The sequence below is a fragment of the Sorghum bicolor genome, chromosome 8 (assembly GCF_000003195.3).
Source record: "Sorghum bicolor cultivar BTx623 chromosome 8, Sorghum_bicolor_NCBIv3, whole genome shotgun sequence".
NCBI classification, from domain to species: domain Eukaryota; kingdom Viridiplantae; phylum Streptophyta; class Magnoliopsida; order Poales; family Poaceae; genus Sorghum; species Sorghum bicolor.
This window is the reverse complement of record NC_012877.2, coordinates 60,522,717-60,548,887: the sequence shown is the minus strand read 5'-3', so window position 1 is coordinate 60,548,887 and position 26,171 is coordinate 60,522,717. Positions and strand designations below refer to the sequence as shown.

The window sequence follows — 26,171 nt, the reverse complement described above, 5'->3', positions numbered from 1 at the left end:
GTGGCGGCGGCGGTTCATTCGCTCGCGAAGAGCACGAGCGCAGCACGGCCGCCGCCGGCGAATCTCAACACCTTGTAGAAGCAAATCGGCGTGGCATCCGCCGGGTGCCGCTCCCTCCTCCCGCTTCGCTGTCCTCGGTCCTCTCCCACTCTGCGGGCTGCGGTTACGCTTCTGCGGCTCCTAGCGACCTCGTCCACACGGCCGCTGCCGGCTGCGCTCGTCGCCCACACCGCCGTTCTCTCCCCCAGGTGCGCGTAACCCCCTCTTCCGCGCCATCGTTCGCCCAGCAACCGTGCCGTCCGTACCCCGAGGAGGAGCAAGCAGGAAGGAGCCGAGCATCTTAACAGGTAATTTTTTTCCTCCCCTTATTAATCACCTAGAAATCACTTATAGTCTTGCAGTTTCAAGCTTTCAACAGCAGCTGGCACTTTGATTTAGCGAGCATTTACAAACTTGGCACATAGAAATCACTTGGATTAGCCATAATCCTAAATCAATTTTATTGCATCTTTATCAGGGTCGCAAACTGAAGAGAACCAATAGATTCAGATTACAAATGTATGCTCAGTAATTGTTTTAGTTGTGTGTCCTTATTTTTATCTACATTTACAGATATTATGCAAGTCGAGGTGGCATTGCTGATGAAGGTGAAGACGGGAGGCTTGAATGCACCGAATCTTCACTAACTTGGCAGATATTCCTCCCTAAGCTACCCCCGCCAACCACCGCCCCAGCAGCAGTCACTGACTCCTCCTCCAGTCAAATCAGCCATGTCAGCGCCGCCCTGTGACACCTTGCCCACCGCTGCCAACAACATCCAGCCATTTCTCGTCCTTCACAAGGCTGCTGCCTCCTCGGTACCATCTTCCCGGGCTAAGCACCAGATTCATACCTCACAGCCATCCTCACCCAACCCCAAATCAGCAAACAGATGTCGTCAGCCAGCGGGTGAGGAGTGTGAGGACGAAGGGGATTTGGAGCTATACGAGCAGCTGCGTGTTGAGGCCTTCCACCGGACCTGGTCCAAGATCCAATCCACCATTGACGAGGTCCTCAGGGCCATCAACCTCAAGCTGTTTGACCAGGTTCTGCAGTGGGCAAAGGAGTCCTTCACCTCAGTCCGTGCCATCACGGAACCGCACCGCACTGAAGTCCAGCAGCCGTACCCTCTCCTGACTGATGTGATCTGCAGAAGGATTCCCACAGCATTCGTCCTCACCAAGAATGCGGAGTTTGTTGATGATATCACAACGTTTCATGATCTTGCAGGGCATATGAAGTCCAATGGATGTCATGTAGTCAAGCTGTCAGCAGCTGAATTATCAGCAAAACATGGAGTTGGTGGTTGCTTTAGGAGCCTGTTGAGGCAGCTACTATCCGATGTTCCAGTTGTTGCTGATGTATCTGCGCTTGCATCATGGTATTGTGAAGCTGGGAACTTTGATCAGCCTATCATTGTCATAATTGATGATTTGGAGCAATGTTCTGGTGATGTGCTGGGAGAGCTTGTGATGATGCTGAGTGAATGGGTGTTTAAAATTCCAGTCTTCTTTGTAATGGGGATAGCAACTACCCTTGATGCTCCAAAGAAGCTTCTCTCATCAGAGGCCCTTCAACGATTAGAGCCCTGCAAACTTACCTTGGGGTCTCCCTCAGATAGATTGAATGCACTTGTTGAGGCCGTCCTTGTTAAACCATGCACTGGATTTTGCATCAGTCATGAAGTCGCAGTGTTCCTCAGAAATTACTTTTTTAGGCATGATGGGACAATAACTTCTTTTATTACTGCTCTCAGGCTTGCATGCTGTAAGCACTTCTCCATGGAACCTCTAAGCTTTTTGTGCATTGGAATGCTGGAGGAAGATTCTGAGGAATTTTGGCGTGATAAGTTTGAATCGCTCCCTCAAACAATACGGAAATATGCTTTTGATCTACCCTCATCCAAAAATGCAAATAATTCAAACAATTCTTGCAACATGGTAGAAGGATTGTCTAGGCTGATGAAATTGCAAAAGGATTGGAGTTCTGTTCTCTTGTGCCTGTATGAAGCTGGAAGACAGGACAAAATGCAGCTTTTGGATATCTTCTGTGAGGCAGCCAACCCAGATTTGCAAACTGAAAATTCACCAGATAATTACTTATGTGCCTCTAAAGTGACTTGTGAAAACTTATTAGGAGTAAAGTCAGGGTCTGCTAAAGGATTTATAGCCCAAGTAATGAATACAATAAGGTACTTGCCTACGGAAATTTTGTTACATGTCCTTGAAGTTTGGAGCATCCATTTAAAAGGAATGAGTGAGATCAACGACAGAGTGAAGGAGCTTCAGTCAACCACAATTGGTGCTGATAGTGTTAGGACCAAAAGAAGATCAACCGCCAATACTGGAAATGGAACAGTTCTACTAAATGATAAAGTGGCTGCACTATTACAGGATGTCATTAGGAAATATTTGGTACCTGTTGAGTGCTTGCCTTTTCATGAAATCATCTGCTTCAAGAATGTTGACATCCTCCAATCTGCGCTGATTGGAAATCCAAGAAGAATGATTCAACTTGATCTTCTGAAGTCACAGAGCCATCTGAAATGTTCTTGTTGCAGCAGGAGTGGTGCTGCTGTGTCAGGATCGTTGCATGACACATCAATCATGTGTAACCTAGCCCAAGAATATGGTGATGTGATTAACCTTCATGATTGGTACACGGCCTTTGAAGGCATTATCAAGAGCACAAATTCAAAAGGCAAACGGAAATCTTACAGTTCTCCCTCGAAGAAGAAATCAAAACCCACACCTCTGGAGGGTGAAGGTATGATCCAAGCAAGGTTTTGCAGAGCTGTTACTGAGATGCAAATCACTGGCCTTCTTCGGATGCCAAGCAAGAGAAGGCCCGATCTTGTGCAGAGAATCACGTTCGGTCCTTGATGGTTCCGTGATTACATGCATGTTATACAGGTGAAACAATTTTCTACTAAGTAGGGATTTGAATGATTGAATCAAAGCAAGGTAGATTAGCTATAAGCTTGTGCTCTTTGGCTCTTACTTAGATGGCTTTGTTCTTCCATCTCCAGGCTCATGATAATCCCACCATGAGTTGAACAGCTGTGGAAAGAAGGTTCAATCACTTCAATCGATGCATTGCCCACCAGGAATCTTTGCAAGAGAGCCGTGAAATGGAGCAGCTGCCACTTCAGATATGCTGTGCTGATAATTGCATGGAACGGCTAAGCTATGTCATTGTTTTTCCTTAAGAGCAGTATTAAACATGTTTTGCAGTATTGGACATGTTTTAGTTATTGATTCGTGCTCTGTAGAGCTGACATCGGATCATGTAGCCCAAGGTTATCTATTTTGAGTGTTCATATCCATAGATCCTCCTCTAACTCAAGGGCACAACCGCACAACTATTTTGATGTGCACTTGGGAACATGCAGAGAAGATGGTCTTGGCAGTGTTTGGTGGTAAATCCCATTTATTTGCCAACAATTGTTCTACCTTATTTCTGTCATCATTTATTCTAGATGGTCTTGGCAGTGTTTGGTGGTAAATTCCATTTATTTGCCAACAATTGTTCTATCTTATTTTTGTCATCATTTTTTCTGTTCCAAAGATTGACATATGAACCAGAGCTTAAGTCTAAGAACCGGAGCTGATTCCCAATGGCAGATTTAGTTCGTCAATTTAGCTCTCGTCCGTCCATGGATGTTCCCATTGTCGAATTGAAGGCTACAGTCTAGACGCCGGAAAAACAAAGATCAGAAATGTTCTCATTGCTGTAACATCTGAACGGAAAAACAAAGATCAGAAGGCTACAGTCTAGACGCCGGAAAAAGTTTCCATGGCAGTAGTACGGTATATATACAAGTATTTACAGTATACGTATATGCATAATAATAATGCATATATTGGCCGCACGGCAGCAGCAAGAAGACGAACACTCCAAATTAGATAGATAAATAAAAGCTAGGGCATGCAAGAAGAAGGCGAAAGCAGCAGGGGGACGACGACTTACGGCGGCCGTCTCGAATCCTCCATGTCCATATCGTTTTCTTTCTTCAATTCCTTCCTTCGTTTGTCAATCGCGCTGTATCTACGCCGAGGAGGGAACGAGAACAAAACAGCAGCAGATAATTTTTATTAGAGAAAAGAAAAAAAGGCTTCGAAATCTGCGGCTGTGTTATATATATGATGAGACCCTGCCTGCTTTGCCACCACGGTCACGGTGCCATTGTATTCCGCTAACAATACGTATTGCCGGAAAAAACTAATATACTATCTCTCCCATATCCTTGCATAGATCAATTTCTAGATAGAGCTGCCTAGTTATTTTTCTAAAAAATATAATTAAATCTATAGAAAAAACAAGAACATCAATATTTATCTTATTAATTAAATGAAAACAGTTGTAGCATTTTCACAACATGTTCATTGTGTGGTGTCATAAATGTTTGTAATTTTTTCTACAAAAATTCAGTCAAACATATGTATATTGACTTATATAAAATACTGATTCTAGAAAATTATTTATTCGGAGGAGAGAGTAGAGAGTGTAACTGATGACTAATTATAAACTTCATCCTACATGAATTCACTACTGGCAGTTATCAATTTAGGCCTTGTTTAGTTCTCTGGGTGAAAAGTTTTTTTTACACCGTAGCACTTTCGTTTATATTTAGTAATTATTGGTCAACCATGAACTAACTAGGCTCAAAAGATTCGTCTCGCAAATTACAAACAAATTATACAATTAATTATTTTTTATCTATATTTAATGCTCCATGCATGTGCCGCAAGATTCGATGTGACGAGAAATCTTGAAAAGATTTTAGATTTCGGGTGTAACTAAACAAGGCCTTAATTAAGGATAAAGAGCATGTTCGCTTGAGCTTATCTACTGCCGAATTGTCAGTCATTCAACACTATTTTTTCCTCAACAAAACAATGAACAATAGTTTTTATACAAGTGACACGTCATAGCTCTAGTCCGCTACGGCCACAGGCCCACTGCACCAATCCCACCCACCCTCAAAAAGTGTAGGCTCAAATGCACACGTACGTCATGTCACAGTAGAACCTAATATCTATCACTACCTACCAGCTTTGTTATATACTACACTGGACTAGTGTATGCATACTTGTTACAATAAAAATTTTGTACTAAATCATACTATATTGTATGTTCACTACGTAGATCTACTCATGTGGAGTCCAACAAAATTAGATTTTTCATTTTATGATTTTTCTATGAATTACTATGATTTTTCAAATATTCAGCGGAAATAAATAAAAAAGAAAAAACCACCATCACTGTAGCAAAACCATCATCCACAACCGCTTAAAGAGGTTATTTGATCAGTTTTGGAAAGCTCATGGATAGAAAATCCAGTTTTATAGTTTAGGAGGAAAGTAATCCATCATGTATAGTTGAGGGAGTTATATAGACTTTTTCTAACAACTTTTATTAATCGTGTATCTGATTCAAAGATGTATCTACACTGTCTTTAAAAAGGTCATTGTTTCAGTTGCCAAAATGTTGAAATCAATCTTATGTACCCAACAAGTGGTGGGTACGAGAAGGGGACTTTGGTTTTCCATTTGACACCTTCGGTGACAGTGACAGTGACTATGTGAATTATAAGGTGGTATGTTGTTGTTTCAGAATTGGAAAAAGTCTATATAACTCTCTAAACTATTTAGGATAGAATATTTTATCCCCAAACTATAAAACCGGATATTCTATCCCCTGAACTTTCAAAACCGGTCAAATAAACCCTCGAGTGGTTTTAGAGGGTGGTTTTGTGTTTTTCCTTTTTATTTATTTTTTCCGCTAATTTTTTGAAAAATCATAATAAATAATAGAAAAACCATAAAATAAAAAATTCAATTTTGTTGGGCTCATGATGAGTAGATCTACACACAGAGTATATAATATCATATATTTTAGTATAAAGTTTTTACTGTAGTTTTAAATCTATATTTTTCTATAATTAATTCGAATAATTCATATATGTAGTTCCTATGGTCCAATTGTGGCAAAATTTTTATGGTGGGCTCATTATTATATATTTGAACTATGATAAAATTTCATACTTATTGGATCACGTATAACTTAGTTATATATAAAGCATAGATTTAACAAGAATAAAGCTAAATAAATCTATAACTAAGTTATACTTCATCCAATACGTACGAAACTTTTACCATAATTCAAGCAAACAATAACGAGCCCACCATAAAATTTTTACCACAATTGAACCATAGAAACTACATATATGAATTATTCTTATTAATTATAGAAAAACATAGATTTAAAGCTACAACAAAAACTTTGTATTAAAGTATACCGTATTATATATTCATTGTGTAAATCTACTGATAAGGAGTTCAACAAAATTGAAATTTTTATTTTATGATTTTTCTGTGATTTATTATGATTTTTCAAAGATTCAGCAGAAATAAATAAAAAAGAAAAAGACAAAACCACCCTCGAAAACCACTCTAGGGGGTTATTTGACCGGTTTTAAAAGTTCAGGGGGTAGAATATTGAAAGGTCCTAATATGGCTAGAGGGGGGGTGAATAGCCTATTAAAAATGTACAAACTCACTAGAGCAAGAGGTTAGTAAATAACAAAGCGAAGCTTTTTGCTCTAGCTCTAATGAGGTGTTTGCAAGCCACCTATCCAACAATTCTAGTTGATATAATCACTAGGCACACAAGAGCTATGTCACTACTTACACTAGAAAGCTACCTAAAGTTTCTATACAAGTAAGTAAGCTACTCTAGTTTGCGGGAATGTAAGAGAGATGGTTCGAACTTTATACCGCCGCGTAGAGGGGATGAACCAATCAATAATGTGAAGTCCAATCACTGGGAGAAATCCAATGAATCAATCACAATGGAGACACACAATTTTTCTCCCGAGGTTCACGTGCTTGCCGGCACGCTACGTCCCCGTTGTGTCGACCAACACTTGGTGGTTCGGTGGCTAAGAGGTGTAGCACGAACCTCGTCCTTACTAGGACACCACAAGAACCCACCCACAAGTGAGGTAACTCAATGACACGAGCAATCCACTAGAGTTACCTTTCGGCTCTCCACCGGGGAAGGTACAAGACCCCTCACAATCACCGGGAGATGGCCACGAACAATCACCAACTCGTGCCAAAACTCCTCCGCTGCTTCAAGCCGTCTAGGTGGCGGCAACCACCAAGAGTAACAAGAAAACCGCAGCTAGAACGATCCCCAAGTGCCACTAGATGCAATCACTCAAGCAAATGCACTTGGAATCACTCTCAATCTCACAAAAATGTTTAATCTAAGAAGGAGATGAGTGGGAGGTGTTTGCTTAGGCTCACAAGGATGTCAAGTATGTTAGAATGCCAAGAGGGTGAGCCCCAAGCCAGCGAAACACGTATTTATAGCCCCTCAAACAAATAGAGCCGTTGGCTCTTTCACTGGGCGAAATACGGGGTCACCGGACGCTCTTAAAGGGGCACCGGACGCTCAACACCAGCGTCCAGTGCTCCAACGTCAGCCGCGTGTCAGAGTCTAACGGTAACCTGCGGAGCACCGGACGCTGAGCAAGTTAGCACCGGACGCGTCCAGTGCACACCGGACCCATGCGCAGAGAGCTCCGCAAACTTGCAGGGTCACCGGACGCAAGCCACCGGACGCACCCTTAGCGTCCGGTGCTCACCGGACTCATGCGCAGAGAGGTTTGCAAAACTTCCTCACACCGGACGCACACCACCGGACGCTCCAAGCTGCGTCCGGTGCCTATCGTCCTGTGCCTAACCCTAACCGAGTCAGACTGCCTGCTCACCGGACGCACAGGAACTGCGTCCGGTGCTTCTGAGTCAGCGTCCGGTGAGTGTTCCTTAGCGAGAAACACTCCCGCGACTTCTCCAAATTTCCCACCGGCGCAATAGAAAATATGCACTTCATTTTCTCGAAAAGCGCCGAATCCCGCCTCGCAAGCTCGGCGGGAGGGAGAGAGGAACCCATCCTCTCTCTACCTTTCAAACTCCACCTCCTTCTCAAAGTGTGCCAACACCACAAAGTGTAAACCAACTTGTGCACGTGTGTTAGCATTTTCACAATCATTTTTTTCGAAGGAGTTAAGTTAGCTCACTAGGTTCTAAATGCATGCACAAGAACAATGACACCTAGTGGCACTTGATAACCGCTTAGCTAAAAAATTCCCCTCTTTATAGTACGGCTATCTATCCTAAATGTGATCACACCCTCTATGGTGTCTTGATCACCAAAACCAAAACCCTAAACAATACCTTTGCCTTGATCTCCATAGGGTTTTGTTTTTCTCTTTCTTCTTTTCCAAGTTGAGCACTTGATCATCTTGTGGTCATCACCATCATCACCATGATCATCACTTGCTCCATCACTTGGCATGTACCAACCTCATTAAGTCTACACACACTTAGTATAGAGGTTAGTACTAGGGTTTCATCAATTATCCAAAACCAAACTAGGGCTTTCAAATATCTTGTTTTATAGTTTGGGGGATAAAGTATTCCATCCCAGATAATTTGGGGGGTTATGTAGACTTTTTCCTTTCAGAATTCTTGTTTTTATATTACTCGGTTGTTTTATCAAACTTTAGACCCGATTATGTCAAAATGTTTCATGTGACAGTTGAGAACTCCCACTTTTTTATATATATAATGAGAACTCCCACTAGGATTTGGTTGAACCTAATATTACTGTTTTTCTCTTTAGTAACTGTTATATATGAAGCGACTGCAGTGACAACTTTCTAACAAAACAACTTTTGTAAATTTAACATCTATGTAGCCTTGAGTTAATTTTCTGTAGATTTGAAGAGCAATTTGTGTATGTTTAGTTGCTCCTTTTTTCTCGAATAATGCACAAGAGTTTTGTGTAAATTCATTAAGATAGGAGAAATAACAAGGAAGAGGGGCATGAGGCCTACTCCTAGAAACACCCAAAAACTCCCGACTCACACACCTAAACTGGACACATATGAATTGAGGTGGATAAATGAGCATCTTAATTCCACACCAACCTAACACACATAACCCACTCCAACACACACATGAATTGAGGTGGATAAATGATCATCCAAACAAACAAGGCCGTAGGTGAACACGTTTCCACCAGGCTGGTTCCCCTCTACCCATCTCCACTTCTCCCTGGGTCTCAAACAATCTCAAATGTGAATCCATTTATTTGCTCAGTTTAGTTGAAATTCACCAAATCATGTCCGGAGTCAACACACCGAACCAACCAAGAACCTGCTTCAGAGCAGGGGAGCTCGCGATAAACAGCTTTAAACGCCACCGAGAGATCAACACACGTAATTACCAACCCAAGAAACCATCGCCAGAGCTGTACAAAGCCAAGAACAACAGACACCAACAGAGGAAAGGCAAAAATCAAAAACACGTGCTTAATTGCCACCTGCCGACACATACATGATTCGGGGTATCAAGCTCATGGATCAACTCCAAGAAATCAAACCATTTGCAGTTCGACAATTAGATTAAAAAAAAAAGGTTCATAGCCTAAATTCAGCTTATTACCACAATCTCAGAGATGAATCCTAAAGCTAGGGCAGAAATGCAGGAAAAAGCTCCCACACAACTGAGCTCCGGCCTCCAGATCAGTGTCACTGTCACCCAGGTCCACTCCCGCTTCGATCATGCGATGACGTCGTTTACAGGAACCACAGCTGTCTGTTGTAATCGCTGCATCGCCTTCTCCACCTTCCAATGAAAATAACACAATCAGGACTGCACTTAAATGCTTCCACCGAACATGAATGGGAGTGCGCACTCACCTCCTTGTCCCAGTTAGTCCTTGCAGTGAGAATGACCAGGGCTATCGTTTGCACAGCGACCCCTATAATTAAACCCCACCATATTCCCTGAACACAACGACGGACCATAGCTGTCACTGTCAGCACCTTCCTATGAAACTGTTAAAGTTACAAAAAGCTACACAATTATATAAGGTAAGAGGAAGTTACAGCTGCTCCAAGGCTTGTTTTGTATCCTAGAACACATCCAATTGGAAGCCCAATCAGGTAGTAGGCCCCAACATTGACATAGGCAACTGTTGCTTGCCATCCACTCCCAATGGCAACCCCTGAAAAAAAATTCAGAACGGTTTCATTATGTGCCTATGATAGTGCTTGATGAATACAAGCTAGGTAGCCTCCGTGATACATGCTTTCCTTTCCATACCTGAGAGAATTGGCTGAATTCCATTCAAGAAGATGCTGATTGCCATCAGGGGCATCAGACTGATAACAGCCTCTATTACTGTTGCGCTACTCGTGTAGAGTGTACTCAGTGGATACCTCAGAATTAAGACTGTAAGCGTCGCAAGGAAACTGAAGGCGATGCTCACAACGACAACTACGATGACCGAGAACCTTGCTACCTTTGGATGGCTAGCACCAAGCTCATTGCCGACACGGATACTGCGTAAGAAGTTCATGAGTCATGACAGCATTTCTATTGATGAAAGTATATGGAATATACAGGCATAGCTCAGGCATTTGCACTGACCTGGCTGCATAGCTCAAGCCAAGCATGATATTGAAATCCCAGTTCCAATAATTGATGCTGAAACGTGTCAAAGAAAGTGCACCCTTGAGTTATGTCTGAATATGAGTGTATGCATGGTCAGGAAACGGGAAATGGAGTATCAATGTACAGCAAGGCCCTACCAGATTGAGAGAGAATCAAGTGCAATCTCCGAGTTGGGGAGGAAACCAGTAAGAAGCACAAATCCTTGTACGTACCAGATCTCCAATCTAATTAAGAATGCAGAAACTAGGTATAAATTATAATGTAAAAACCAGCAAGAAGCATCCACCAGATTGCTCACGCTAGCATGACGGCCGAGGCAAAAGCAAGCTTGGCATATCCCCAGAGGCCTCTAAAGGCGAGCAAGGACAGTCCAGTCCACGTTTCTTTACAAGCTGGGCTCCAGACGATGTAACCCCACGTCAACACCACAAGCACCCACCAAGAGAAGCTCAGTATCAGTGCTGCTCCAAGGAGGCCAAAGCCAAGCACAAACACGCCTAGCCATGAGGCAAGGGTGTGGAAGATGAGCACTGCCAACGTGATGTACGCCACAGGATTGACGATGTTCTGGGCCTGCAGGAACCTCTGCATCGGGGAGAAGAGGGTGAAAGCGAGCAGCTGCGGCATCAGGCCACGCGCGTACAGCTGCCCCGCCGCAGCCACGTCCGCCTCCTGCCCGATCAGGCGCAGGAACGGACCGGCGTACCAGTAGAGGAAGGCAATTGGGATAGCCGTGGCGAGCTGGAGCACTAGCGCCCTCTGGCACACAATGCCCATGGCTGCATACCTCCTGGCACCGTATGCCTGACCACAGACAGTCTGCACCGCGCTTGCCATGCCAATCTGCATTGTGCACAGTGCATTTTGATTTTTGAGGAACAATCGCTATGTTTTCAGCAAATCCATGCGAATGACTGGAGAGGGTGAAGGAAGGAATCAAACACAGTTGCATTGCATACCATGACGCCATAAGCTAGGCCCTGGATGCCAATGTTGGTGATGGAGGCGCCGGCAAGCTCGAGCTCACCGAGGTGTCCGACAAACATTTGGGTGACGAGGCTGAGCGTGAAGCTGAAGAGCGTGGTGAGGATGGATGCCCACGAGATGCGCCACAGGTTGCCGGCCTCCCATGCTGCCAGCCGCGCCAGCACGCCCCATGGTACAGGCTCCTGCTGCAGCAGCACCTCCGACGCACCAGATGATTCGTCGATGTCCAGCAAAGGTGCAATCACATTGATGCTGCCCTCCCCCATTGTCTGCTCTCGGTAAGTTCTGCACTGAGTTTAGAGTTCACTCCATAATTTTAATTTTCTGCAGTGAGCTTAGAGTTCACTCCATAATGGAACAATACATGCATATGACCCGTACCTAAACTTCTTCTGATCTAACATTCCTTGTTCCCTGGTTGCATTGGCAGGTACCTAACCTTCCTGGGTCACTGCTACCCATAATGCAACACCACATGCCCATATCTCAACCACCCATTACCTCACCACGCAATGCATCTCAACCTCAAGTTGACTTCTACCAGTCAACTTGATGGCTGAAAAGGTTGGTGGAAGGGGTAAAGGTGTAAATATGAAGTGGCAATGCAGCTTGGAAGAGGGATTTAGTATTAGTAACCTACCAAACAATATGTGTTGTGACCGTATTTCATCGGAAAATAAGCTGATTAGGGCACTCACAATGCAGACTCTATCATAGAGTCTAAAATTATTTATTATCTCGAACAATGTGGACTTAGAGTCTAAATAAGACTTGGAGTCCAAGTCTTATTTAGACTCTAAGTCCACATTGTTCGAGATAATAAATAACTTTAGACTCTATGATAGAGTCTACATTGTGAGTGCCCTTAGAGTCTACACTCTACCATAAACTATAGTTAGATCAGATAATCTATATTGAACCAACTGCCTGTACACTGCTTTTACAAGAGAAACAATAAACCTATTAAACCCTCCGATCCGTCTAGCATTTATTTCTCAGGACTGGTAAATGACCGTGCGTTACAACGGGAACAGATGAAAAAAAAGAATAATTATAGTTTGCAGTATGCTGTATTATTAAAAACCAATGTTATTTCTAGCCCACCGTCATATCACTAGTGTTGTTAATTGAGCAATCACAATTAGCACTGAAGCACACAATTCAAGTTCATGCAAACGGTTGCAATCCACATGAATTAAAAATCTTCTAAAATTCTCTTAGTACATGTGGATTAAAAAATAATTTGTGCTTACAATGTGAATTCATTCTATGTTGGCAATACGGAATTCTCGTTCTGCTCATCTGCAGTGGTATGATAATATCCTTTCTGTTACGGTTTTATGTGCAGGCAAATAAATTTGAATAAAATAATATAATGGAACACCTCATAAGCAAATAATGGTAGATAAAATTTCAGGGGAAAAAATCTTCACACAAAACTTAGTGCGACGCTAGAAAACACACATGGTCTAGGATTACAAGATCAAAGGATTAGAAACAAGTCAGAGAGAGTAATTACATGATATTAGAAAAACTCCAGCAGAACATTTAAGTCCATGTAAAAACAGTTAGGCATGTGTGTCTCTTGATTGTCCTCTTTTAAGTGAGTGCATTCAGTGGCATCACGAGGTTTGGATGCTCACTATGTCCATTGCATGTGTGCCTGACATTGTTTCCAAACGCTGCCGGCGAACAGGTGCCTGCCAGTTAGTGTGGGGTGACGGCAGATAGAAGCTATCACCAGTGCATGCAGCAAGGCAAGTTTGACAGCTCTCATATGCCACTGGTTCTTATGCACCTTGGTCGGTTATCTCAGAAGCTAAGCTATCTGATCAAACAGATCAGGTGATCCAACACCTCTTAACCATAAGATTGCAGGAATCTGAAAAGCTATCAGAAATATGTCAGATTGCCAGTAAAATACAAATACAATAGAAAATCTAAGATATAAACAGGATATAGTTCCAAAACCCAGTTTTCCCATTGTACAAGTCGAAACATAGATGGCTTCTACTTCCTCCAGTTTCTATTTTTTCTTATTGATAATGTGGACGATTGCAAATGAAGGAAACAACCAGTAAATCTAAATCATGTAACCAAGACAGACAAAAAAGAATGCAGCGAAATTAAGGAAATATTCTGGCTTTTCAAAAGTTCTTGTGTTGTAGCCAATATAAAATTCAGTCATCAGGAAACCATAAATGTGATGTTGAAATGATAAAGTAACATGTGTGTATTATATACATATTATTCTAATGGCCTTGCTTTTGCTTTTCTACCCCACAAGAAGTTCAACCTTGAATCAAGTTGTTTCTGGATCTCCAGGTCCAGGATTACATGAAATTGGCATGAATCAAACAATAAAAAAGATTTAACAGAAAAAATGAACCATAGCAACGTTTACCAATGCTTTTGTGCCTCAGAATTTGCTTCCTATTTTTATCAGAATACCCCCTCAATTTTAGAACAGAACACCTAACTAACCTTTCTATACAGGAAAATTTGTGTAGTAATTTTCCCAGTTTCTAATATGAAACAAGGCTACTACTCCAGTTTTCCCAACTCCTAATATGCAGCAAGGATATTACTCCAGTTTTCCATCTAATCACAGATTCCAATTACTCCAGCTGGAATTAACTCCCAACTTAGAACTGGTCACCTTGATATTGGTTGACACTAAAATCATGCAGAAGTTGTTTTGTCGTAAACCAGGTTCACAGTCACCTCCTCACCATTATGCATGTTCACGCCTGCAAAGAAATAAAACAAGCAAGATTTGGAGCATGAATACACTGCAAGGATCCATCCTCAGTAGATGTATAGACCCAAGCCAAATTTCACAGCAAATTGGAGGCTGTACAGGGGCAAGAAGAACGGTGTCAGTGGGGAAGGCGGGAAGCACAAAAAATAGAGCTATCCTCCAGTCAATAGAATATGGATGTATTCATGCACCAACAGACTGAACGAACAAGATTTATGAGCACAGAAACTGTCAATTTCTAGTGCAGATATCCCCTATCATTCTCTCTCCATCTCTCTCTGCCTCTCAAATAAAAATAGGAGATATCAATAAAAAACTGATTATGCTCTAACTTTTCAATTAACGATTCAAAGCTACAGCTCAAAGAAAAAACATCATAGCTAATTCTCACCAGTCACCAAACTGAAAGTGGCACCAGGCTGCATACATTTTCAGGTCCAGTAAGAGCTGATGATATGTTACTGTACATTTAAGACTCATGAGATGTACCCTCGGCTTGAGTCTCCATATAAGGTACAAAACCATATAATTTCCTTGATTAGGATGCAATGGATTGTTCACTAAAGCTCAACTGTCCTCTCAATAAAGACAGGTAATACCAGAGGACTATGATACAAATTAGTAATCTTGTTTTTCTTGTTCTGGAATACCTCTTTCAACAAACTTAATGATAAGCTTTCCAGCAGCTTGTTTCTCACCCGCTAGGGCCAACTGACTGTCAACCTTTTGACATAATTTAAGATCAGGAATTAAGTTTCTCTGGAACATGCGGCAGGCCACATTATATGATTGAAGTGGGAGTCCTCTATTCAGAAAACTATCCATCAAAATGTGGCATGTTTGAGCATCTCTTTTTGAGGCAGTTCTTAGTACCTTGCTGAGGAGATTGTTAGCCTCACTAAGTTTACCAAATGCACATAGCTTCTCAATGACCTGATTATATGCACTACTAAACCCTTCTTTTGCTAACATCTTATCCAGAAGATTGAGTAAATCTTCAACTGCACCCTTTTCACAATATCTATGTATCACAGTCCTGTATGTGACAGGTGTAGGGTGCAAACCTCTATTAAGCATTTTCTCTACAAGTGATGTTGCTTCTTTCATTTTACCTTTCCTTCCTAAAGCATCAACAACAACAGTGTATGTAACAACATCAGGATGCCTGTTGGTCAGATACATGTCGTCCAGCAAAGATAGTGCTGATTCCAGATCACCCTGCCTAGAAAATCCATGAATTACAGTAGTGAAGTTAACAACATTAATGAAGCAGCCCTTGCTTTGGCACTGCTCCATGAAGTCTTTGGCATCTGCTGGTTTTCGTTCATTGCATAATGCGTGAATCAACAAGTTAATCTCCACTGTTGTGGGGAAGAAACCCTTCTGCAACATCTGCATTACAACATCACATGATTCCTTTAACTTCCCTTCCCTCCGAAATCCATGCATAACAACACTGTATGTGATAGCACTTGGAGTCCACCACTCTTCTTCGCTCTTGTTTAGCAATTCCCATGCTTCTGAAGATTTCCCAACTTTGCAAAGCCCATTTAACAGTGCAGTATGCGTGACTGTATTGGGCTTGCAACCATTCTTATACATATGCTTCATCATCTTTCTTGCCTGATCGAGTTCCCCAATCCGGCAGAATCCATCTACAACCGCACTATATGTTACAACATCAGGGCGGCACCCCTTTGAAATCATCTCGCCTATAATTTCCTTTGCCTCTGCCATCCTACCATTCAAGCAAAATGAATGCACAGTCGCACTATAGCCGACCTCGTCAACACGGAATCTTTTCCCCTCTGACTCCCTCAAGAAACTCAATGCCTCGTCTGCATGACCATGCTTTGCAAGACCATGAATAAGCATGTTATACGTGACCTGATCTGGAAATATACCTGCATCACTCATCCTCTCAAGCAAATTCTGCACATCTGCCACCCTCTTCTCCTTGCACAAGAAGCTCATCACTGTAAAGTAGCTAATCTTATCTGGCAGGCACCCATTTTGCAGCATTGAGCTGATCATCTCCAGTGCATCAACGATACGACGAGCTCCGCACAATCCCTTGATTAGGCAATTGTACGTGACCACGTCCGGGTCAACCCCAACACGACGCATCCTTTCAGCAAACTCGAGTGCCTTGTCGATGCGTCCGGCCACAACAAGCACATTCACCGCCATGTTGCATATACATATGTCAGGCGCACACCCATCCTTCTGCATGAGCTGGAGCACGCGCATGGCGGAGCGGAGCTTCCCAGCGCGACTGTACGAGAGCATGAGGTGCGCGAACTGCCGCGTGCCCCGGGGCATGCCACGCCGGATCATGAGGCGCATGACGCGGCGCGCCGGGTCGTGGAGCCTGGTGCGGCTGAGGAGCACCAGCATTTCGTCGAACACCTCCGGGGCGTGGCGGTACTTCCACTGGCGGTCAGCCCAGCGGAAGAACTCGAACGCGGCGCGAGCGTCCCGCTGCGCCTGCGCGCGCAGCACGGCGCGGACCTGCGACGGGGTCATCGCGCGGAGGAGGTGCCGGAGCTGCGCCTCCAGCTTGGCGCTCCACGAGTCCCGGAGCTCGAGCAGCCTGCAGGTGTCGCGCACGAGGCGGCTGCGCAACTCCTCCGCGAGGTCATCTTCGAGGGGAGTCTCGTTTGCGGCGGGAAACGGCGTGATCTCACCGGCGGCCGCCGACGATGTGGCGGTGGCACAGAGCCGGTTGGGATGGAGGAGGCGGCGGCATCGGAGCGGGAGCAATGGGTTTTTGGTTAGGTGCCTGAGCATGGCGTGTGCTCGTGCATGCGAGAGGCCAGCGCCGGGGAATATGTGATTCTGTGAGTAGTCGGCAATGGCAGGCTGATGCCGCCGGTGGCCTCCGCCACGGTCGGAGTCAGTTGGGTAGCAGAAGCCAGAAGCAGCTGCGGGTCAGGTCAATTTTGCTGAAATGTCCATTGGTTGTAAGAAATTTCGAAATTACATATTTAGGGCGTACCCAACAACCTCTTTGGAACAATTAAATAATAATAATAATAATAATAGATAGTGGTAAAATATGTCAACGAGTGATTTTTTTAAGAAACGTACGCGCTAGAGAGATGAATTCTTTATTTCTCTTTCTTCTAGATTGAGTAGATACTAGCCAGGATCCCCGTGCAGTTGCACGGGTTAGGATCCATTAGAAAATACTAACGGTGTGTACTGTTCATTGGATCCATTACTGTTAAACATAACGGGTACGCACTATTAATTGAATCCGTTACTATTTAGCATAACGGGTGTACTGTTCACTGGAGGATAACGGTTACACTGTTCGCTGGATCCAAACCGTTAGAGTTGTACTTAACGGGTGTACTGTTCATAGGATCCGTCACTGTTCTATTTAACGGGTGTACTGTTCATAGGATCCGTTAATTGTGAGAGATGCAGTGGTATACAATTATAAGGGTAATAAGGAGTAGATTTCTCTTAGCTGACTGTACCACTGTTGGTGTTGGGATGTTGTTGAGCCTGTCTTCTCCTTCTGTATGTCAAGGAAGAAACATATCCTAATTCATTAGCACATCTTTAGTCCATTACCTCATCCTCTTTTGACCTCCACCCCTATAAAAGAATTGTCTAATTTTGTGTCCTATCAAGTGCTTCCTTTTGATTCATTGCTTATTATCTTAACCCCTTCTTTTATCTTTAAGTACAATACATGATAACTTTGATCTCAGTTCTTCTACTCACCAGTACGAAAAGAATGAGAGCATACATTGGACATATAAATAAACATTTTATATATGATTAGTCTCCACTTCCTCTACCTATTCACATTGACTCCTTTGACGCGAAGTCATATTTCTTTGTAAGAAGCATTATTCCAATTTCCAACCACTGCTTATACATTAAGATACATAATTTTTTTGGTAGATATGCACCTGTGAATGAGCAATATTTGATGTTAGAGAGTCCAAAATTCTGCACGTGCTTAGCCTAAGTACATGGTAATACTCCTAATAAAAAAATTCATTCTCACCTACCGAACAATCCAACAAATTTAAATTTGATCAAAATTTATACAAAAGTACAAAGGTTTATGACGCTTAATAAGTATCATCAGGTTATTTATATAAATATATTTTCACAGTAAATCTATTTGAAATATAAATATTAATACTATTTGATATTAGTTTAATTAAACTTCATAAAAATTCGACTTACCTTATTTTAAACCTATAATACAATTACATTACATTTTTCTCTGAAACTGACGAAGTATATCACAGATCACAAATGTAAAATCACAGGACTAGAAATAGCTTTATTTTGCACGTGCCTGTGTGCAAATCCCGTCGTCGTATTGTACTCCGTGCCGCAGGCTTCACATCCTCCGCCTCGCCACGGTCGCTCGCGGTCTCGCTCCGGCAAACCCAATGGCCGCTGCCATCCCCAACGGCCACACCGCCGGCGGCGACGACGCGCCCCCTCCCGCTTCGTCGTCGCTGGTGTTCCTGGGCACGGGGTGCTCGAGCGCGGTCCCGAACGCGCGGTGCCTGATCCAGCCCCCCGACCCGCCCTGCTCCGTCTGCTCCCAGTCCCTCTCCGTCCCGCCCGAGCTAAACCCTAACTACAGGTGCCGCCTCGCCTCCTCCCTAACCTTGTGGGACTTTACCGTCGGGTTGCGGTGTGTTTAGCCTGTTTATTTTATCATCACGGGGTCGGTGCGGATCTGCGATGGCGTGAGATCGGGGAGCTTTGGCCTGGTTATTGCTATTAATTTGTGTGTGGTATGATGCTTACGGTGATTTAGTGTTGCCTAGAAAATTGGTTTTGTTTGAGAAATGTTGGTCATTACATATTTGTTTTGTTTGTTAGTTTTTGTACTACTTTTTAGCAGCAATCTGGATACTATAAATCAACCATTCTGTGTTTTGTCTGCAGCTGCAACAGCTGCCTCGTTGGTGCAATTGCATATTTCATCTAATTGTTCACAAACATGCGTTTTAAGCAGTCTGAGAACTTGTTGCAGTGACTGGAATGCTGTGAAAAGGAAAAAAAAAAGGATGTATCATATTAGATATAATCAATCAATGTGGATATGTGATAGGCTAGAGTCAACTTAGAATCCTCCTTAGATTGACAAATATGTTTGGAATCAACTTAATTGGACTCACAAGTTATGTATGGTTTCATTTACATGCTACTTGGTCAGGCTTCCCATTTCATCGAGAAAACATGAATAAGATCAATTGACATCTTACTAACTTGCTTATTTCCAGTTTTGTTTTCTACATTGGACCCCTATGGCAGAAATCACAGTTCACCTTTTCCACTCTGTTTTTCCTTTCTACTGTATACAGGAGATGTAGTAGTATCGTTCAGGCTTAGATTATAAGTGATTATGTGAGGTTAGAGCATTGTTACTTTTTGTTCAAGAAAGATTATATGATGAAATCAGTACCTAGGCAAAAGAAGAAGGTGCATATATTAGATGCAATTGCACAATGTCATGAAAGTAGGATAAGTGAACCCAGGATACCTTAACCCCAGATTACAAAAAGAAATTGAATATACTATTTTACATGTTCTGGTAAGTCAAACTTAGTTTCATGTACTTTTAGCTTATGAAGAAACTTTGAAATGATTGAGCTCTGTTCATGCTTGTACTCTTGGCTGGTACCTTCTTGAGGATCTAATTAAACTCTTCTAGTGACTTAGGACTATATTGTGCTTGTTTATGTTTTACTTGAGGGAAAGTAAATCAAAACTTCAGTCTGAAATGTTTCTAGAATGCTGTTGCACCTGAACAAGTTTGATGGATAATTCATGCTTATATGTGCATTTCATGCAGATGCAATACTTCTCTTTTGATTGACTATTGCCAAGATGAAGGTGCACATAAGTATATTATAATTGATGTGGGGAAGACATTCAGAGAACAAGTTCTGCGATGGTTTGTTCGCCACAAAATCCCTTGCGTTGATTCTGTGAGTCCCTGATATACTTTTGTTTGCTTTAGTTTTTCTAACAGTTTATTTCAAACCAAAAGGCCGACTAAGAGATAGGTCACATGACTGTAAAAGAAAACTATGTGTTTTGCACACCCATGGTACACTAACACCTCTTCCTTATTCATTACAGATTCTTCTGACCCATGAACATGCAGATGCAATCTTGGGCCTTGATGATGTTCGGGTCGTACAGCCATTTAGTCCCACAAATGATATTGATCCAACCCCAATTTATCTCTCTCAATTTGCTATGGACAGGTAATTGTGTTTAAACTTTGATGGGCATTGGTACTGCACTATTTCTCTTTTCGAAATTATAAGTATATTTCAGTAAGGAATCCATGTGACTTGTTTAATCATAGCTATACTGAGCTTAGCTGACTGTCTCTCACAATATACATTAGGGAACTTACTTCTCCTGCACAGAATTTACCACTTTAGCACGTTCCATGAGAATTAAGATATTTATTGAAGGATAACAAGTATATTTTAAATGAACATTGATATAGTAGCTGGCACATACAACCATGTTATCTTCTTGTGAGTTATTTGTTCTTGGAGACTTGGACTACCATTTTTATATGTCCTAGGTTTCTATGTTGCTTTCTTGTCCAATCTTATATACATTTTCTAGCATTGTCAAATTGTCATCCTTTATCTGGTAAGGGTTTGTGTTTCATTTACTCTTATCATGTTTTATCATTGCCTTGCATCCAATTTGTAGTCATTGGGTAGAGACAATAGAAGAGAATTGTACATTTGTACTCATAGTTTCAATCTAAAACAGCATCTCCCAAAAGTTCCCTTATTTGGTCAAAAAGAAGTTAAAGGAAGGGGAGGAAATCAGGCGAGTTGCCCAACTTGACTGGAAAATAATTGAGAGTGATATTCAGAAACCATTTATAACTTCAGGGCTAGAGTTTGTTCCCTTGCCGGTAATAAGCAACATTTCTGTTCAACTGCATTTTGTTTTGCTATGCGTTTTTCTTAATTTGTATTCAAATCAGGTGATCCATGGTGAAGACTACATTTGTTTGGGTTTCCTTTTTGGAAGAAAATCAAAAGTTGCTTACATATCAGATGTTTCGCGGTTTCCCCCAAGCACAGAATATGGTAACCTTCTATTTGCTAATGTTGTGTTTTTTAACCATCTTATGTTTACATGCTGCCTGTGCTTGCTTTTTCTGGAATAAAGTTCACCATGATAGGAGAGCAGAGTGTGGTGACTCAGTTTAGGTTCTGGTCGAGATGAATTACCCTAGTAATGTCCTGTGGTATTGTATGTTAACATCCCTGCTTGGTACTCACCATAACACATAGCGTTCCCCTACCGCAGAAAGTGCTGTGCAATAATAATATAACAATGATAATATTAATACTGATTTATGGACCTGTAAACTTATATAATACATGGCCAAACTGGGCTTGGGAAATATATTATATAGATGTATTGTGAGTTGTGACTTTGTGACTTTGTGAGTGCTTTTCTTTGCCTGTCCTTTTCCTTGCCCTTGGGAATGCATGCATGCATGGATTGGTAATTTTTCTTCACTGGTTGTTTTGAGGCCATTCTAAGTGGAGATTTTCGTAGCATTGTTCCAAGAATGTAGCATGCGATAAAAACATGGATGAAACACTCACTCTCAATGCACAATTTCGTTCTTTTGTTTCATTGACATTTAATTCTATGACTCATCTTGAGTTGGAAACTGAGCCAAGAGGGTTTCATCTACATGAAACTCACATCTTCTCTTCTATAAATATGTTGCCATGTCATAAAAAATGCTTAAGTGACAACCTATTAAATGCAGATGAAACTGAAATACTGGCCTGAGAACAGCTGCAGTTTTTGTAGATTTATTGTCTGTCCCCCTTTGTTTGATTGTACATGTACTTATGTTTCAGCAATTTCGAAGTGTGGAGGGGGCCAACTGGATTTGCTCATATTGGATTGCCTGTACAGGGTTAGTTTGTTTAGCTCTTTCTGTTTACTATGCAGTTGTTTTCCCCTTCCTGCTGCTCGTTCTGCATTTGTTTCTGGGTTCACATTAAACTACAGAACTTTTATCAAACCACAGCTCACTAGCTGCTACAGATAGAATAAAGGACAGATTTCTGAATACTGAGGAACATGTAGAAACGGGGAAACACCATTTCTCAAATTCTCTTTTGCTTGTAATCTTGAATTGATAGGTGCACATAGTAGGAAACTTTTCAGTGCTGTAATATTGTGTTGGTGAACATAGTTGTCTCTTGGGGCAAACATCAATGTTTTTCAGATAGCACAAGCATGATCTGTTGATTTTGCATCAAGCATACAACCCACAATATTCTTTAAATCAAATTCAGAGCATTGACTGCAACAGATGATATTGAACGTATTTGCTGACCAATAACCTCATAGATAAATTTGGTTTTGGTTGTGGAAATAATTCCTCACTTTGCACTCAACTACTAGTTACATAGTAGTTGATTTATCTTGTAATTCGTACAATTGCTATTATTTTATGACATTTGATCATTAGTTAGCAATGTTATATTGCATCATTGTCTTCATTAATTTGTTGCATCTCTGACATCCTCTGTGTGAACAGACAGGTTCTCACAATGTGCACCTATGTTGGGACCAGGTTGGTTTTCATTATTTCATTTCATTCCACTCTTTCATAATCTAAGCAAGCTGTTTCCTATTTTTTTATATTCTGTATGCATGATTGATGCTCATATTATGATCTGATGCAGACACTAGATGCTGTTAGGAGGATTTGCCCCAAAAGAGCATTGCTCATTGGGATGACCCATGAGATGGATCATCACAAGGACAACCAAACATTGGAAGAATGGTCCAGGAGGTAAGGCCTTCCTCCTAGATACTTTAGATGTGTGCAGACACAGGCTCATGTACCGAATAAGTTGACATAAAGAACACGTGCAAATGGAAGCAATGCCATCTTTCTTCTCCTTTCAACACGATCTTATCATAGAAAGGCACACATGACACGTGCCCATTTACTGCAATTTTGTTAAAAAGCACTTGCTTTACTGTGCATGCTCATGTTCTCTAATTTGGAAATGCAGGGAAGGGATAGATGTGCAGCTAGCTCGTGATGGCCTGCGTGTCTACATTGATCTGTAACCGTGAAAGGTACAAGTCTCTACAAGTCTCTGCCATTGTATTGACTATAGCGATCAATCGCATTGATTTATTCATTATCATGGTCCGTTTGGTTAACACTTCACTATCCGTTCGGTTCACTGACACTCTAGGCCTTGTTTGGATGTTGTCGGATTCACCTCAATCCACATGTGTTGGAGTGGATTGAGGTGGAATTTAGTTCAAATTCTACCCCAATCCACTCCAATTCATGTGGATTGATGCGAATCCGACTACATCCAAACAAGGCCCTACTCCCTACTCTTCTTTGTATATCAGGACCATGCCATACTCAGTGAACCGCGCCAGGCTTTTTGGCTGATGTTAACATCCAGTCCCTCTTGTGAAGAAAGTACAATACAAACTGACTAAAAAGGCGAACAACCTGTTTGGTGCATCATTCTTCGTGCGCAACAAGTAGATATATAATAGCCTATTTTATGTTTCGCTAGTTTATACGTGAATCCCCGAATAATAGTTGGATGTTCTTGTCAATTGTAAGCTACGCTGCACTAGACGCATGTGCACCAATCGAATTGAGCATGTGAATTTTCCCTCCGACGCGCCTGAGTCGAGTACTGTATTTCGTAAGAGGAAAATCGATTGAGCATGTGAGTACCACACAGCTTTTTTAGTCCAATGGTTAAAATCGATTTTGCAGTGCCACTGTTTCATTCTCAACACACTGATTCTCTTTCATTTTTTCAAAAAAAAAATCTGACTCCTAGTAATCGCTACCTTGGGCTTCAAAAAAATTGGATGTTAATCCAGGCAGGCCCACCGGCCGCACGCACGCACGCACGCACACGCGGCACGGCCAGTCGGCCAGGCGCGGCCGTGCGTGTGAGGACGCCACGCCCACGGCGCAGGCAGCGCCGCAGCCCATCCATCCATCCATACACCCACGGCAGTACCACACATCCCCCGCTCCCGTGATCCCTCCTCTTGTCCTCTCTCACAGGAGCGTGGCCGGCCCTCACTCTGCTCGTCGCATCCACCCATCCCCTCTCCCCCACTTCCCCCTCGTCGCGGCGCGGGCGGCGGCAATGGCGATGGCCTCCACCTACGCGCCAGGCGGCGGCGCGGGGGCGCTCGCGCCGGGAAAGGGCAGGGTCCGCGGCCCCGCTGGGCTCGGCTTCCTCAGCCCATCCAAGGTCGGCGGCCTCCCCCGCCCTCTCGCCCTCGCCAAGCGGAGTCCCGTCGCGGCCAGGCTGCGGTGCGCGGCGTCGTCGTCCTCCCCCGCGGCCCCGGCGGCGCGGCCCGTCACGGCGCCGCGCTTCATCCAGCACAAGAAGGAGGCCTTCTGGTTCTACCGCTTCCTCTCCATCGTGTACGACCACGTCATCAACCCGGGCCACTGGACCGAGGACATGCGCGACGACGCGCTGGAGCCCGCCGAGCTCTACAGCCGCCACCTCAAGGTCGTCGACGTCGGCGGCGGCACCGGCTTCACCACGCTCGGCATCGTCAAGCACGTCAACCCGGAGAAAGTCACGCTGCTCGACCAGTCCCCGCACCAGCTCGAGAAGGCGCGCCAGAAGGAGGCACTCAAGGGGGTCACCATCATGGAGGGCGACGCTGAGGACCTCCCGTTCCCCACCGACTCCTTCGACCGATACATCTCCGCCGGCAGGTCTCTCGAGTCGTTCTTCCCCCCCTACTCCTCGATTCACTTCACTTCACTTGAGTAGTTCACTTCACTACTGTGCATATCGTGAATATGTTCCATGTTCCAAATTAACGGTGTTGTGATGGATTGCGAGTTCCATTAGTATAACAGCTACCCAAGTACTGCACTACGGATTGCTGATTTCCCTGCCCCTGTGATGATACCTTGCAGCATCGAGTACTGGCCAGACCCACAGCGGGGGATCAAGGAAGCCTACAGGGTGTTGAGGTTTGGTGGGCTAGCTTGTGTGATTGGCCCAGTGTACCCAACCTTCTGGCTGTCCCGCTTCTTCGCCGACATGTGGATGCTCTTCCCCAAGGAGGAAGAGTACATCGAGTGGTTCACCAAGGCCGGGTTTAAGGATGTCAAGCTGAAAAGGATCGGACCAAAGTGGTACCGCGGTGTCCGAAGGCATGGCCTCATCATGGGTTGCTCTGTCACAGGCGTCAAGAGACAGAGCGGAGACTCTCCCTTAGAGGTACCTTTCCCTTTCATTTTTGCTAATGGAAAGCGTAGCTATCTGATTCATAGTTACACATCTCAATGCGTTTTTGGCACATCTCGTTGAGGCTTTAGATTTTGTTCATTTCCTGCTGTACCTGCAGTAGGCAGGCATTCAGGGGTTTTGGTATAAGTTTTCCATTTTATTTTTTTATGCAGCTTGGTCCCAAGGCGGAGGATGTCAGCAAGCCAGTGAATCCGATCACCTTCTTCTTTCGCTTCCTCGTAGGAACAATATGTGCTGCGTACTATGTTCTGGTGCCTATTTACATGTGGATAAAGGACCAGATCGTGCCAAAAGGCATGCCAATTTGAGTGAAAGGGAATGAGCTGCATTGAAGAGAGGATAGCCAAACATCTGAATTAGTCTTCTCTATATTAGGCGCTTCCTGTCTGTTTTGTATTATTACCTCTTGTTTTCCTGCTGCTATGTACTTCTTGTACTGCTCCTGTTTGTGCGAATTAATAATATTAAGACATGGATATTCTCCAGTTTCTTGAGCATGACTGCTTTCAGTGGGACCTTTGT

General features: G+C 43.1%; 5 protein-coding genes across 7 annotated transcripts; 3 read left to right on the top strand and 2 right to left on the bottom strand.

Moving 5' to 3' along the window:
• LOC8071472 (origin of replication complex subunit 3) lies at positions 3–3,564 on the top strand. The gene is made up of 3 exons (XM_002443520.2): positions 3–347; positions 613–2,951; positions 3,068–3,564. The coding sequence occupies exon 2, from the start codon at positions 771–773 to the stop codon at positions 2,919–2,921; it is 2,151 nt and encodes a 716-aa protein (XP_002443565.1). The 5' UTR covers positions 3–347; positions 613–770; the 3' UTR covers positions 2,922–2,951; positions 3,068–3,564.
• On the bottom strand, positions 9,399–11,919 carry LOC8071471 (protein DETOXIFICATION 41). Its single transcript, XM_002442502.2, has 8 exons — positions 11,531–11,919; positions 10,870–11,414; positions 10,709–10,795; positions 10,548–10,604; positions 10,221–10,459; positions 10,004–10,122; positions 9,815–9,901; positions 9,399–9,740 (listed from the first exon to the last, which is right to left on the bottom strand). The coding sequence occupies exons 1-8, from the start codon at positions 11,822–11,824 to the stop codon at positions 9,675–9,677; spliced, it is 1,494 nt and encodes a 497-aa protein (XP_002442547.1). The 5' UTR covers positions 11,825–11,919; the 3' UTR covers positions 9,399–9,674.
• Positions 12,955–17,259, bottom strand: LOC8084413 (pentatricopeptide repeat-containing protein At5g41170, mitochondrial). 3 transcript variants are annotated; one of them, XM_021445683.1, is made up of 3 exons: positions 14,711–17,259; positions 14,043–14,308; positions 12,955–13,448 (listed from the first exon to the last, which is right to left on the bottom strand). In XM_021445683.1, exon 1 carries the CDS (start codon positions 17,107–17,109, stop codon positions 14,938–14,940), a length of 2,172 nt encoding a protein of 723 aa, XP_021301358.1. In that variant the 5' UTR covers positions 17,110–17,259; the 3' UTR covers positions 12,955–13,448; positions 14,043–14,308; positions 14,711–14,937. The 3 variants fall into 3 exon arrangements, with proteins under 3 accessions (XP_021301358.1, XP_021301360.1, XP_021301359.1); XM_021445685.1 differs by having other exon boundaries at positions 14,218–14,308; XM_021445684.1 differs by having other exon boundaries at positions 12,955–13,440; positions 14,218–14,308.
• On the top strand, positions 18,649–24,123 carry LOC8084412 (putative hydrolase C777.06c). The gene is made up of 10 exons (XM_002443519.2): positions 18,649–18,940; positions 20,159–20,294; positions 20,449–20,576; positions 21,106–21,253; positions 21,326–21,431; positions 22,224–22,282; positions 22,913–22,948; positions 23,061–23,170; positions 23,397–23,463; positions 23,752–24,123. Exons 1-9 carry the CDS (start codon positions 18,741–18,743, stop codon positions 23,452–23,454), a joined length of 981 nt encoding a protein of 326 aa, XP_002443564.1. The 5' UTR covers positions 18,649–18,740; the 3' UTR covers positions 23,455–23,463; positions 23,752–24,123.
• On the top strand, positions 24,280–26,147 carry LOC8071470 (2-methyl-6-phytyl-1,4-hydroquinone methyltransferase 2, chloroplastic). Its single transcript, XM_002443518.2, has 3 exons — positions 24,280–25,105; positions 25,313–25,619; positions 25,802–26,147. Exons 1-3 carry the CDS (start codon positions 24,519–24,521, stop codon positions 25,955–25,957), a joined length of 1,050 nt encoding a protein of 349 aa, XP_002443563.1. The 5' UTR covers positions 24,280–24,518; the 3' UTR covers positions 25,958–26,147.